This window comes from Sinocyclocheilus anshuiensis, unplaced genomic scaffold, assembly GCF_001515605.1.
Source record: "Sinocyclocheilus anshuiensis isolate Anshui unplaced genomic scaffold, SAMN03320099.WGS_v1.1 scaffold463, whole genome shotgun sequence".
NCBI lineage: Eukaryota > Metazoa > Chordata > Actinopteri > Cypriniformes > Cyprinidae > Sinocyclocheilus > Sinocyclocheilus anshuiensis.
The window spans coordinates 630,122-644,874 of NW_015548220.1; the positions used below are offsets into that span (position 1 = coordinate 630,122).

The window sequence follows — 14,753 nt, forward strand, 5'->3', positions numbered from 1 at the left end:
TTCGAAATAAATCTTTGACTATAAGGTCCATATTCTTGATACATCATACTATATGAGCCATAAAAGCCTGATATATCAAATATGATACTCAGCAAAAAACACATATGTAAACTGACTATTATTTCATATGTCAGACTTTACATCCTAAAATAAATGGCACTTGGTTTCATATTTGGTTAAATAGTGGTTTAATGTATAATGCAGTGGCATTCATAAACTTTTTTGGACACTGTTTCTTACAGCTATTAAAAAATGACAAGTATAATTGTTGAAGTCTATTTATGAATGACTTATGACTTATGAAATGAAAAAAAAAAAAGAAAAGAAAAAAAAAGTGCAGTTTCTTTCCTGCTCAATATGTCACTGTAACAGATACATTTTGTATGCTAATTTCAAATAGTTACCTATTTCAAAACACAATCCAACAGAAGAAAATCATTTAATTTATCAGACAAAAGAAAGTAATCAATATCCTTTGCTGCAGGAGTTGATATGAAGTTAGATTTACTTGCTTTCATGAAATTGTGAAAGGCTGTTCTACAGATAAAACTCTCTTTCCAAAAAGGTGATGCATCTGAGGTGTTTAATTTTCATGTGGAAATGAAAAATAAGACAATACTAAATAAGTATCAACATTTTTTACATTTTATTTGCACTTGTGTAAGACCTCCAAAGCAATTGGTATGTCACATTTTTGCCATGTAGAAAGTAATGTTAAAATAAATTATTAAAATATAATTATTCTTCAGTGCTTTTTTAAATTTGCATGACATTTAATGCTAAATTATATGTATACTTTAATTCAGCATATATTATAGTACAGTGTATATATGTTCTATAATAATACATTACTACTGTTATTATTTAATTTATTTATTATTTATTTATATTCAAAGCATATTCACATCATTTGTACTTCTGAAAAATCTTTAATCCTAACAATTGTGCATATCTGAATTTAAAGTATAATTTAAGTATCTCTTTGCTCAAAAGCAGAAAAAAAAGGTGTGAGAAAAAAAAAACACCTTGACATTCACATGGTCACGTGAAAGTGCAGCGATTCATTTGAAATTAAAATGCTACTGAATTATTGACAGAGGTATTCCTAAATTCCCAACTAATTATCTGCTTCTGTTCCCAATAGGACGGACCTGAGGCAGGACAGACGGTGAAGGTAGGGTCTTAATAAGCACTCCCTCTAAATTTATCATGAGGCTTCTGTCACACTTATCTCGTATTAAATAATAATTGTATTTCATTTACAGTCCTAAACCCTTTGAGCATGTCAATTATGCATGTGTCTGGTTTAAAATGCTTTGTCCATATCTTGTGGGCATATGACGGCTGAATGCATGTTCAGAAAGTTATTTGGCCACTAGTGAAGTGTGGCGATCTCATTTGGATGTCCTTTTATCCAGTGTGTGCTTTCAAATGCTTTCTTAATATATATTTTGAATTATATTTTATTAATTTTTTTGTTTTGTTTTCATTTTAGTTAAAGTTGTAGTCATTTCGTTGTGTATTTTTATAATTTTTATTTAAACAAACCTGTTGTTTATATAGTTTTATTTTTTAATTGTTTTAATTTTAGTTACGTTTGCACTTGAACTCTAACTAAACAAAAATGAAATAAAATGTAATAATGTTTAATAAATTAAACAGTTTGATTTTGTTTTATCTCAGTTAATGTTTATTTTATTTAAAGTAATTAAAATGATATTATGGTTTTAGTTGTAGATTTAGTTCATTTAGTTATACGATAATAAACTATGTATGTATATGTAATATTAAATGTAATATTCTCTATATATAATATACATATAAATAGTTATTCTACTAGTGAATACAGATGGTTATATACAGTTACAATCAAAATTATTCAACCCCCTTGACCTGCAATACATTTTGCTGCCCAGAACAAATTTTTTTTTAAAACATTTCAACAAAGGCATCAGTGAACTATTAGAGAAAGTTTCTTAATACACATTTAAGTGATTCTGAGAACGTAAAGTTGAGGAAAAAAAAAAAAAAAAATGGCTCTAAACATTTATGTTCAAAATTATTCAACCCCCAAGAGTTAAATTTGGTGCAGCATCTTTTATTCTTTGTAACCTCCAATAAACACTGCCTATAAGTGCTTAGAAGCTCCTGTCACCTCTCTACTGCAGTCTTGGCCCATTCCTCGCCTGAAAAAAGCTTTCAGATCACTGATAATCTTTGGTTTTCACATTGCCACTGCTTTCTTCAGATTCCAACAAATATTTTCAATGAGAATTAAATCTGGAGACTGAACAGGCCACTCAAGAACATTCTACCACTGACCCCTGAGCCAAGCATAAGTAGATTTGGATGTATACTTTGGGATGGCTGTCCTGCAGGAAAGTCCATTAATCATCAAGCTTCAGTCTCTGCACCGAAGGCATCACAATTCTTGCCAAAATGGCCTGATACTTCCTAAGAATTCATGATGCTCTATACAGTCAAAGATTTCCACTTCCTGCAGCAGTAAAACACCCCCCATAACAGGACTGCTCCACCTCCAAGTTTGACCATGGAGATTTCGTGTTCTTCTGTTTATAAGCTTTGCCTTTTTTGCACCAGACATACCACTGATCCATGGGTCCAAAAGTTCCAGTTTGGTCACATCACTCCATAAAACATTCTTCCAGAACTCCACAGGTCTACCCAAATTATTTTTTATCATATTCAAGCTGTTCTTTTATGTTCTTCTTGGTCAAGAGTGACATTTGGCAACAAGAAGGTAATGCTTAATTAGTGTTTTTCGTATTGTTCTTATACTCTGCATTGAAATGACATTTCCTCCTTTCATCAGGGCATCCTGCAAGTCTTTGGCAGTACACTGCAGTTTTTTTTTTTTAGTTGCTCTGTTCAAACATTTTATGATATTGTGTTTTTTTTCTTAACCCTCAAAGATTTTTTATTTATTTTTTTTTTCCATTACAACACATTTTAAGCTTAGGAATAAGGCTGCCAGCTGTGTCTCTAGGAACTGTTAGTGTCTTGCGAATCTTGACGTAGCCTTAGACTTTCTAAGGTAATACAACTAATTCTTCTCTTTAACTTTTGTGAGATCTCTGTTGACGTTGCCATAATTGCTACTCAACTTAGGGCATACATGGGCAACAAGGGGGGTTGAATAATTATGACATAGCTGTGCTATTAAAAAAATACTATAACTCAAAAATATTACATAATATACTGACATTATCACTTTTAATATGCCAGTAAACTGTTTTAGATGCAATTTTGTATAAAATCTTCAGAAAAGCTCGTATTGGTAAAGTAGCCTACTACAGTCTCTTTATGTTCAGTATAAAGTTAAAGTAAATCAATAGTTTTTTCAACTAATTTACTTCCATTTATTCTGAGTGAAATATTCAACAACAACAACAAAAAAGTAAGATGGGACATTTTTGTAGGGCTGAAAAATAAAGTAACAAACAATATTACAAAGACAGACTTTTCACAATTAATAATGCGCACTGAGTCATGCACAGTAACTCCAGGGACGTTTTTTTTAAGAACAAAACAAATGACCTTTTGTCTGTCCCCATACAGCCCGAAAAGCTCTGCTGGTGATTTTGAGTGATTTTTGTGGCCTTTCCACATTTGCTGTACTAGTTTGTGCACATTATCTAATTGAATACATCAGTTACATTGTCTTTCATGTGTGAAGTCATATTTAATTGCATGTGGTAAGGCGTATTAATTATGCATGTATAGCAGCTTCCACGAGAGCAGTCTGGTTGTGGCCTGAGGTGTGGAGCTGTATTAAAATGGCAGTAGTGTTAATTATGTTAATTGCGGTGGGACTGGACTGAATTCCAATGCCTCTTGACATAACTCCAATGTCTCTCGTTGGATTCTGGAACATGAGCAACACTTTCTCCTTTGAACAGTAGAGCAAGTCACTTTGAGCCAATTAGTTGGCTTAAAAATCACAATCAAAGATAGAAACTCCATCAGCGTCTCTTCTCTGTTAAAAACATCTTTCACATTTCTTTTTTTGAAAATTGTCACTTCAATCACAGCCAAAAATGGCTTTTCATTTGAATGTTATTATAGGGGTCTTAAAATAAATAAGTGGCATGTTGTCCTCAGTCTGAGCACCAGCTCTTCAGAAAATAAAAGAGCTGTTAGAATTTCTCCTCCTTAACAAGCAGGTTTAAGTCAATATCATAGCACTTCACTGATAGGCATCCATTTATAAGTGCAGGTTTGTATTTACAGTGATATTCATCAGTATTTGTTATGACTAAGAGCCTAGTGTTCTCGATTAGAGGTCAGGTTTTGCAGTATGGGTTGGCCACTGAAGACTATTATCACAGCAACTATAATCATTACAGGCTGACAATGTAAGGTTGAGGTTTTATTTACACAGGGAAAGTTACAGCAACAAACCCCAGAAAAGTCCCTTCAGATGCCACCCGGTGAGGATTTATTGTAACTGCTTGTGTGTCCTAGAAAATGATTTAGATAGCTTATATTAGCTAAGGTGCACATTAGGGAAATTTTGTCAAAATGTCGAGTTCCATTGTCTGTTAACAGCAGTGTAGCAATGTATGAAGCACTGCTCACACAGAAGTTATTATCAAACCAATCAGCTTTCTGTTCATCAATGAGACAAAGTCACATGACCAACTGAACCCGATGCAAAATCTGTGTGGGGAAATTTTTCGCCCTCGTGCAAAACTGTTGATCGTGTGGATTCCTATTTGATATTCAAGCATTCACCCCCATTTCCATCATCAATTAATGTCTTTCGAAACCTGTATGGCTTTCTTTCTTCTATTGAAATAGTTATTTAGTGTTCAAACTGATTGTTTTCACACAATGAAAGTGACTCATTATGACTTAACTTTTGTTTTTAGCAAAAATGTAATAAAATAATTTTGCTAGTGCATTAAGAAAAATAAACGTAAATGTGCAATATGTAATATTGACAGCTAGCGGTTGAAATGGGTACTACAATCCATATTCAATATATTGGAGATAATATTTTCTTCCACTGTCTCCTCCTCTGACTCGACACTCATGTGGGTTGCCAGATTGACGACACGCAACAGGAACGAGCTTAATTGACAATAGAAGGCGATTAGCCACACTGTAAGTTGATGAGTTGATTTATCCGTCATAGAGTTTTAGATGGATACTGAGGATTTTTAGGTTGGGTAGAATCTGCGATCTCTGACCCAATTAGTTGTAAAGCTTTTATGGCTGCGATATGCTGTGTTTTCCACCAACTGGCAACCTGGGGTGTTGAAATTCTATTGGGTAAATTGGCATTGGGTGGAATCAAACAGTCCAAAACAAAAACAGACATTATGGGTAAAAAAATAAATAAAAAGACATTCAGAAGAATTCTGACAGAACACATATTACAAAGTAGAATAAGCTATATTTCAGGGAAAATAAATATTTACAGGAAAAGGAAACAACAACAACATGCTAATTACATTTCCTTGATCTTCTCACTTACCCACATTCATCTGTGCAAATTGGCATGACTGAAGTCATTATTGGTTTACTCAAGGTCACATGACTCAGCAGGATGGGTTTGTGTAAACAGAATTGGCAACACTTAGACCCTTGACACTGAGTAAACATTCCCTCAGAATTCATATAATTATTATATAATAATAATTATTCAGCCATCCATCCATAATTTTTTTAGTTATTGTAGATTTTACATGTTACGAGTTTATTTTCATTGAGAGTTTTGCCATACAATTCTAAATTCCGTTGGTTTGGAAAGACTGTTTTTAAGCACAAAAATGGGGAATAAAAGAGCAAAAACAGGGGAAAAGATGTTGGGCAGCACCATAAATATTCACTAGTGCTTAATGGATGGGTTTGGAAGCTGTTGGTGCTCCTTGTCTATTTGTTGGTGTTGTTAATGTTGCTTTTCCCCTCCGTCTCATCTCCCTCATGCTCATTAGCTCCACACAGCATGCTGGGAACATCAATCCTCCCCAGCAGAGAAAAACAGCATTGCTGTCATTCGATTAATGGCAATGCTCGAGTTCCAGCCCACCACCAAAGACCCGCTCTAAATCACTACCTCTGGCCACAACGCCACTGCAGAATGGAATTCAGGTTGGTTCGTTCGTTGGTAGGTTTTCTGAGCTCTTTGCGTGGTTAAGTCTGCCTGTTACAGTCGATCTGGGATGAAGATGGTTCATTTGAAGCAGACAGTCAGGATTTTAATTCAGTGCAGAGGCCAGCGGCCATCTTGCCTGGCCAGTTTCTAAATCATGTATAAAATAAGCCCCATGAATTATTGATTGCCCCAAAGTCTCGCAGTCAGGACAGTTTAGAGGCTGATTTGATGCGCCTTGAAAAAAATGCCCCCAAACAGAACTTGTGTAAAATGGCGTAAAAAACGATTGCAAGTGCTCCCTGTGGAGACTCTTTTAATCATTAATTTTATTTGCCAATTTAATAACTCATGCTATCTTTCAGCTGATGTGTGCTCGCAATAAGATGCTGTAGATTGTCAATACAAAAGTGATCAAAGAGAAATGGATTTCAGATTGTTTTCCCCCCAAACATGGATGATTTTATTTTATTTTTTTCTGAATTCATTGATAAATAGAAGGTTCAGAAGAACAGCATGATTTCTGAAGGATCATGTGACAGTGAAGACTGAAGTAATGATGCTGAAAATTCAGCTTTGCATCACAGGAATTAATTAAAAAATATATATTAAAATAGAAATAAAATCACAATATTACATTATTTACTTTTTTAATCATGTAAAATAATAATACAAAAAAAAAATCATAATTATTCCAAACCTTTGACCAATAGTGTGTATAAATCAATTCATCGTTACTCGTTGAATATTTTTTGGGTTGCTATTTTTTAATAAGTTTATTATATATCAGTTTTTAGCATTTAAAAGTGTAGAATAGCTCATGTGCAAATAAAGACTGCAGGAACAAAGGAAACTGCGAACTTTGTCCTGTTTATATTTATTTGTTTAGTTGGTTCTTATTTAGCTCCTCTCCACATTGGATTATGGACAACATACTGTTCAGCGAGATGTACAACATTTATACACTATAAACCATAATGCATTATGGGTATAAAACTGTGAAATGGAGGCTATAGGGAATATAATTGTTCACTAAAATTCAGGCAAACCTTATGTAACAGACTACATTATATGGGTAGCAGGAAGTGAGTGTGGACACAGCTAAAGTCAGTCCTTATTAAAAACACAGTACGTATCTGTGTACCTCAAAACCAAGTAGCACACTTTCCATAATTTATAAACTAATTTCCAACATGGAGTTACTCAAAATTAGAACTTTGCCTAGTTCTTTTATGAAAACAGATTATGGCTTGCATATAGCACATCTGCTATGCTAAAGCATTGGGTCCATTCATCACTCACATTATTGCAATCAGGTGCTCGATGCCGGCAGTACAAAAAAATAAAAAAATAAAAAATGGATCTATGATTGAATAAAGGAGCAGCACTCTATAGAAACAAATACATTTTTACTAACCTCTCTGCCTGGAGCTATATGAAGACAGAAGATGGATCTAAGTATTCATATGGTGAAATTGGGTTTCTGTATACTCTATCTAACAGAAAACTGGGGAGTGATTTAGGAATTTAGTAATTTGTCTTGCTTCGGATGGTTATTTATCTTGCCTGCAGTGCATGATGGTTCTGAGTTAAAAACTCCTGAGCATATTCATCATTACCAGCATAACTGAGTTGTGCTTGGACTGTTCTGAACAACGGCTTGCCATTTATGATGGATTTCTAACTTGTTCCATCATCATTTGTGAGCGAGGATGTCCATGTTCCAAGGATTTTTGGTTCTGAAGTGTTGTTTGCTTTTCTAATCCTAGTATAGGTCCATTATGATGTACCAACAGACAGTACCGAGATATTTTTGATCAACGTGCTGGTTATTATGGACTGATAGATGACACATGCTGTGTTCCTGTTTTTAATCATTATCCTGTTGTGCTACATGAGAAAACATACCCACAAAATGTATCCCACTGTGTGATTGTAGCTTGGTTGTGTACACACACCTAACCAGAGGTCTTGTTATTATTGCAATTACATTGATCAAATAGCCACTCTCCTGCAGCCTTACCAAATGCAGAATGTTATGCAATACAGTACAATACAATACAATACAATAATAAAATAAAATAATAAAATAAAATAGTGAATTTTTATCTCATAGTTCTGACTTTTTCCCCCCTCACAATTCTGAGCTTATACCTTGCAATTCCTAAAAAAAGTCAGAATAGTGAGATAAAAAAAAATAAAAAAAATCACAATTACCTGTTTAATTTATTTATTCCTTGGCGGAAACAGGCTTCCATAGTGCTGCTCTTCTTATACTACTACTACTAATAATAATAATTCATTCATTCAGTCAATGTTGCACACACGCACACACACACACACACACACACACACACACACACACACACACACACACACACAAATGCATATTAAATTGAATATGCCTGGCAACTGTTTTCAACATTTCAACAGGCCTCAGCTTGTTTTGTTGTCTGGATATGTTTGTAATGTTCACATTTATGCCACCGGTTTTACAATCTGTTCCTAAACCCCTAAAATTAACTGGCAGAGCCACACTCTGCACTCACAATTTATTTTATTATTTTTTTTTTTTTTTGACTGAACTCTTTGCAGTGTTTTCTGAGATTGCCTTACATTTTGGCAAAAATGAGGTATATTAGAAGGCATCACAATTTCAATACCTATAATTTTGAGATGGTATTTGTGTTGACAGCATGCCTATAATGGCCTAAAATGCTTTCCAGCAAGGCAGTATACTAAATTTTGAGCCAATGTAATGCTGGTGGATGACTCTGGGAAATATATCTGTTCCTCTAATACGTAGTTTGGGCTGTGAGCCTCTGTTGCTTTTGACCTCCTATGTCTTAATCGGAGGCCAGCTACTGATGACAAAATACATTTGTCTACTTGTCTGACTGGATTTAACCTAAACAGTATACATAGCAGTGTGGCTGTTTTGCACATTTGTTCATCGTCAGAAGCTAATTAAAAGACATCTGTTTTAATTAGAAGAGTGGGCACTTTTTACTCCAGTAGAAGTTGGTTGCAGCAGCAGATTTTTTATTTTTTTTTTATTTGTGGAAATCAAGCATGAAGAAAGGTAGTCTTTCTGAAAACTTGATGATTTGTGAGAGGATAAAAACCTCTGAAATTGTATTGTAATGATCAAGTTGCATTTTAGTACATAACAAAAAATGTTAACTGTAATAATACAATATATCATAGTTTAAATGTAATACTCCAGTTACAATTATAATCAAGTACTTTAAATGTGCTTAAAGGGATAGTTCATCCAAAAATTGAAATTTGATGTTTATTTGCTTACCCCCAGGGCATCCAAGATGTAGGTGACTTTGTTTCTTCAGTAGAACACAAACGAAGATTTTTAACTCAAACCGTTGCAGTCTGTCAGTCTTATAATGGAAGTGAATGGGAACCATGGCTTTAAGAGTCAAAAAAACATACACAAACAAAACCAAATTAAACCCTGCGGCTCGTGACGATACATTGATGTGTAATGACACGAAACGATCGGTCAGTGCAAGAAACTGAACAGTATTTTCAGTTTTATTTACCTCTGATGCACTGCAATGTCTGAACTGTCCTGAGCGTGTTTGCGTCTTCTTCTTCAGCTGGCGCGTGACGCGTCTTCTTCTTGCTTTACGGCGAATCGCAGACTTATAAGTGCATTAACTATATACTGTAAATACTGTTTAGTTTCTTGCACAGACCGATCGTTTTGTGTCTTTGCACATCAATGTATCGTCACGAGCCGCAGGGTTTAATTTGGTTTTGTTTGTGTATGTTTTTTTGACTCTCAAAGCCGTGATTCCCATTCACTTCCATTATAAGACTGACAGACTGCAACGGTTTGAGTTAAAAATCTTCGTTTGTGTTCTACTGAAGAAACAAAGTCACCTACATCTTGGATGCCCTGATCAAATTTTAATATTTGGGTGGATTATCCCTTTAAGTACACTAGTCAATACATCAAATTGAGTGTTGTTCTTTAAAGCACAACAAAAGATGAGGTTAAAATAAAATTGCACATTTTATTTAATTTTATGTTTTATTAACTTGTAAGATTTTCACATTTAATACCATTACACACACTTCTTATTCACAATAGAATAAACGGCCAAAGGTTGTCATTAGGAATATTCACAGTATATATTGCAGAATATAGCGCATTTTTTAAATAGGTGCTATAAAAAAATTAAAAAACCTTAAGGATGCACATTTTCAGTGAAACATTTTTTTAAGCAAATTCGTTATGAGTCTGCCTGAGGATATAGTGCCTGAGATGCAAACAAAAATGTGTTCTCTATGGATGCTGTGGAGTGCTAGAATTTAGCTGTTACCATGTTGCAATATTTACTGCTGGAATTCTATATTGAGCAATTCTATATTCAGCATAACTTGAACTGTCTGTTTTATAATGTTGCATATTATGGTATTCACAATCCAGCAGCATTTAATGGCATAGTACACACACTTTATTTATTCACACCATTTGACAAAAAAAGTGATTATTTATTTATTTGATTGATTGATTGATTGATTGATTGATTAATTGATTCATTCATTGATTCATTGATTCATTCATTCATTCATTCATTCATTCATTCATTCATTCATCCATCCATCCATCCATCCATCCATCCATTATGTTTTGTTTAAAGAATATCTTGTCTGCTTAGTTTCCTGTAATGGAATTGAATGGGCACTGGAGCTGTCATTCTATCAAAATGATCAATTATACTTACAATTTTGATCTTTTGATTTATTTATTTATACTTGAATCATTATACACTGTCTTTCAAAAGTTTGGGATCAGTAAGATTTGTAATGTTTTTTTTGTTTTTTTTTAAAGTCTCTTATGCTCATCAAGGCTGCATTTATTTGATCAAAAATATAAATGGATTCTCTGAATCCAAACTTAAATTAGTCTCTGCTAAATTTAACTCATAGCTTCCATTTCATATGCTGTATTCAAACTTCATATACTGGACATGCATAATTTCAGATGCTTTTAGAGTGTTTGTTTTTGTGTGTGTGTGTGTGTGTGTCGCTGCTCCAGTCCCCATTCACTACAATTATACGGAGAGCATTGGCCTAGATAAAAACTGTGTTTTGTGATCCACAAAAAATAAAAAATAAATCAAATTAAATGTGTTTTAGAATGGCATGACGGTAGGTAAATGGTGGCAAGATTTTAAATTTGGGGTAACATTTTTCTGTTACTTTAATTTTGATGCTCAGTTACTTAAGATGAAACAAGTCTAATAAAACCATGACAAGGTAATCCACATTCTTTATCATGTAATATGACTTACAATAAATGCCAGACTCTGACCCCAAAGTCTTGCCCGTATTTCACTGCAGCTTGTCACATTGCTCTTAAAATCGCCCATTTTATCCTTCCAATGTTCTGCACTATTCAGTTGGTGGCCCTTTGCAACTCGCTCTGGTCTACTGAGCTTTCCTTCTCCATGCTAAGCGGCCTCTAAAAAGTCTTCTTGATTAAATGGTTTTATGTGTGTGTGTGTGTGTGTGTGTGTGTGTGTGTGTGTGTGCGCGCTGTGTTTCTTCATACTTTCCTCAAGGTAGATTAGTTTAATAATGCAGACATTATGCAAATGCACTCATTAAATAGAAAATGCATTGCAACAAAGCAGATGCCTCCAAACATGTTATCTTGTTTGTAACATTTATAAATACTTATTCACCAAGCCTGAGCTGTTTATCACAACAGACTAATGAAAAATGAATTTAAAAAGCACTGTAATTAGGTTATTATACCCTGGTATAGTTCAGCACGGTGCAAAAAACACTAAATCGGTGACGGTTTGGATGGCACATGGTAAAATTGTTTGTTTGTTTATCTGTGGTTTTGATTTATGACGGGCTAAAGATAGGATCTTGCTGATTAGACAAAGTAATCACAATAGGCTTTGACATAAAATCATGTCCGTTTAAACTTTACGTGACTTTTTCAAGGAGACACCAATCATCCTCATCTTATGTGCACCTGCTCTTTTATTTTTCTAGGTTTTTATGTATGCTGTCCACATTACACTGTCATGTCACTTGTCTTCACGCAGAACACTCTGATACGTTAATAGTGAATGATCACACATTACAAAACTGCTGGGGGAGGATGGTGACAGGCCTCCATTTTACTTTCTTGATGTGTAACTTTGATTTCTAAATATCTTTTACTGAGAACTTCAAAGAACTGCGACATTTTTACATCTCTTTTTTCCCACCTTTTGTTTTTACACCTCAAGTTTTTGACTAGAAATTCCAGTGAAACCAGTTCCTTTACATTTTTGAACATCAAATGTAACATTGAAAATAGAGAAAACATTTGGATAGTTTATAATATAATTTATAAGTAATGGAAAGGTTTTTAAATATAATACCATGTTAAACTTTATTTTTTTTTTTTTTAGGTTTCTGTGTGGTAGGGAAAGACTTTGAAAAATCCTTTGTGATAGAATTGCGCAAAAAGCTTCTACCATGTTTCGCGAAGGAAAATGAAATGAGTGAGTGTTGCTGTATAATAATTTGAAAATAACATACAACCTAAACTAAACCCTACATTTGAATACATTTACATTTGAAGCTGGTTATGTGATGGAAACATCAAAATGCATTAGTTTGCAAATCATGCACTATGGCAAAAGTGCTTTGAGGTCATAACAGTTTTGTGCATGGAGTCACACAAAATGAATCTTTATTCAATTATTTGCCCCCTAACCATAATTTGAGTGAAAAGGAATAAAAGTTGATGCCATTTTACTGCCTCTAGTGTTAATTTCAGATGGAAAATGCAGTGAATTGTATGTATAGGTATGTCTTTTTTGGGAGTTTTACAAACATGTTGGTAGAAGCATGTTTTTCTAAGGAGCCTCAGTTTCTAAAAATGTCATGTGGTGTAAGCATCAAGTACAAAGTAATTGCTGTTAATACTTGTGAATGTTCACATCAAAATTGTTTTCATTTTTTTAAATATATTTTTCAAGTTAAGTATTTTTTAAATAAACGTTATAAATCAATATTTAATTAATAGCACAGGCAGCTGCACAACCTGACATTTTACAACCAGACCACATGCTCACAAGTTTTTAAATATATTTTTAAATGTAAGCAAGCCAATAAATAAATAATCAAGTAAGTACTTAAGTAAGTAAATAAATAAATACATTAATTAATTAATGTTTCTTTAATATCAGGTTTTTGGGGAGTTGCACCACATGACATTTTACAACCTTAACTAACCTTATCAGTATGCAAGGGTCCCTTCTATAATGTAATTTCCTTTTTATATTGGTTACATTACTTGACGTTGTTGGTTGCACCACATGACTTTACTAAATAAATGTATAGATCTAGACAAAAAAAAATCATCATATTGTTGCCCAGTAGAATGCACCCAGCCCTCCTAAAATTAAATTAAATTAAATTAAATTAAATTAAATTAAATTAAATTAAATTAAATTAAATTAAATTAAATTAAATTAAATTAAATTAAATTAAATTAAATTAAATTAAATTAAATTAAATTAAATTAAATTAAATTAAATTAAATTAAATTAAATTAAATTAAATTAAATTAAATTAAATTAAATTAAATTAAATTAAATTATAAAAAGACTGCAGAGTAGGCTGACAGGTAGGTACTGAATACACAAAACCAAATGTTTTGTTCATTAAAACGGACCGTGTTCTACTGGGACTCAAATTACCTTCAAGGAAAGCACAGTTTTACAAACAAACCGTGCAGATGGCCAAGTTTGTGAGAGCATATTGCAGAAGGGAATTCGTTGAGGACATCTGACAAAGTCAGTTTAAGTTTTAAGAACCTAAAAATAAGTAGTCTTAGAGGTTTACAGATGCACACTTCGTGGAATTTACAGTAACTCTTGCATGATTTAAGAGAAGTTAACACTGAAAAGCTGCCAGAAGACTGTGAAGTGGTAGAGCGTACCTGTCCTTACTTTCTCTGACAGTGACCTCAGCTTTGCTGAATGAACGTTTTTCAATTAACCGTTTCTCTGTTCCTCTTGTAATTACAGCATGTCCATGTTCACGTGCTTCCGAGGAAGGCTGGAGACTTTGAGAAGAACGACAGCATCTATGATGAGGTGAGGTTCAAGTGTCCTACATGTTCCAGTTCACGTACTACATATTGTCACATACATTCTGACAGTGCAATTAACTATATACTGTCACCATGCAAGTGAAATTTTGATTGTTTAGCTCTTAAAGGGACAGCTCACCCCAAAATAGACATTATGTAATTCCAAACATGTATGGGTTTCTGTTTTCTGTGAGATGCAAAAGAAGATATTTTGATGAATAGTTTAAATATTTTTTAACTAAAAATGAAAGGCAAAGTCAAAAACAACAATGTATCTCTTTCATTGTGTGCACTAAGTAAATAAATAAAATTAAATCAAATCAAATCAAATTAAATTTAACTAATAATAATTTGGCACACAGTAATGTTTGTTATTTGAAAATCTACTTTATGTTGTGTTTACCTGTATATTGACACCAGCAAAATCATGATGTGTGTAATGTGCCCTAAATAGGCTGCCAAAATATCGGGATTTATTAAAGTAAATGGCAGTCATATATATATATA

General features: G+C 33.4%; 1 protein-coding gene across 1 annotated transcript in view; it reads left to right on the forward strand.

Moving 5' to 3' along the window:
• The window catches only part of LOC107654179 (bis(5'-adenosyl)-triphosphatase-like), a 284,575-nt gene that overhangs the window by 204,853 nt on the left and 64,969 nt on the right, over nt 1-14,753 (forward strand). Inside the window, 2 exon segments of the mRNA XM_016441151.1 lie at nt 1,145-1,174; nt 14,182-14,250. Coding sequence (XP_016296637.1) covers nt 1,145-1,174; nt 14,182-14,250 — 99 coding nt within the window.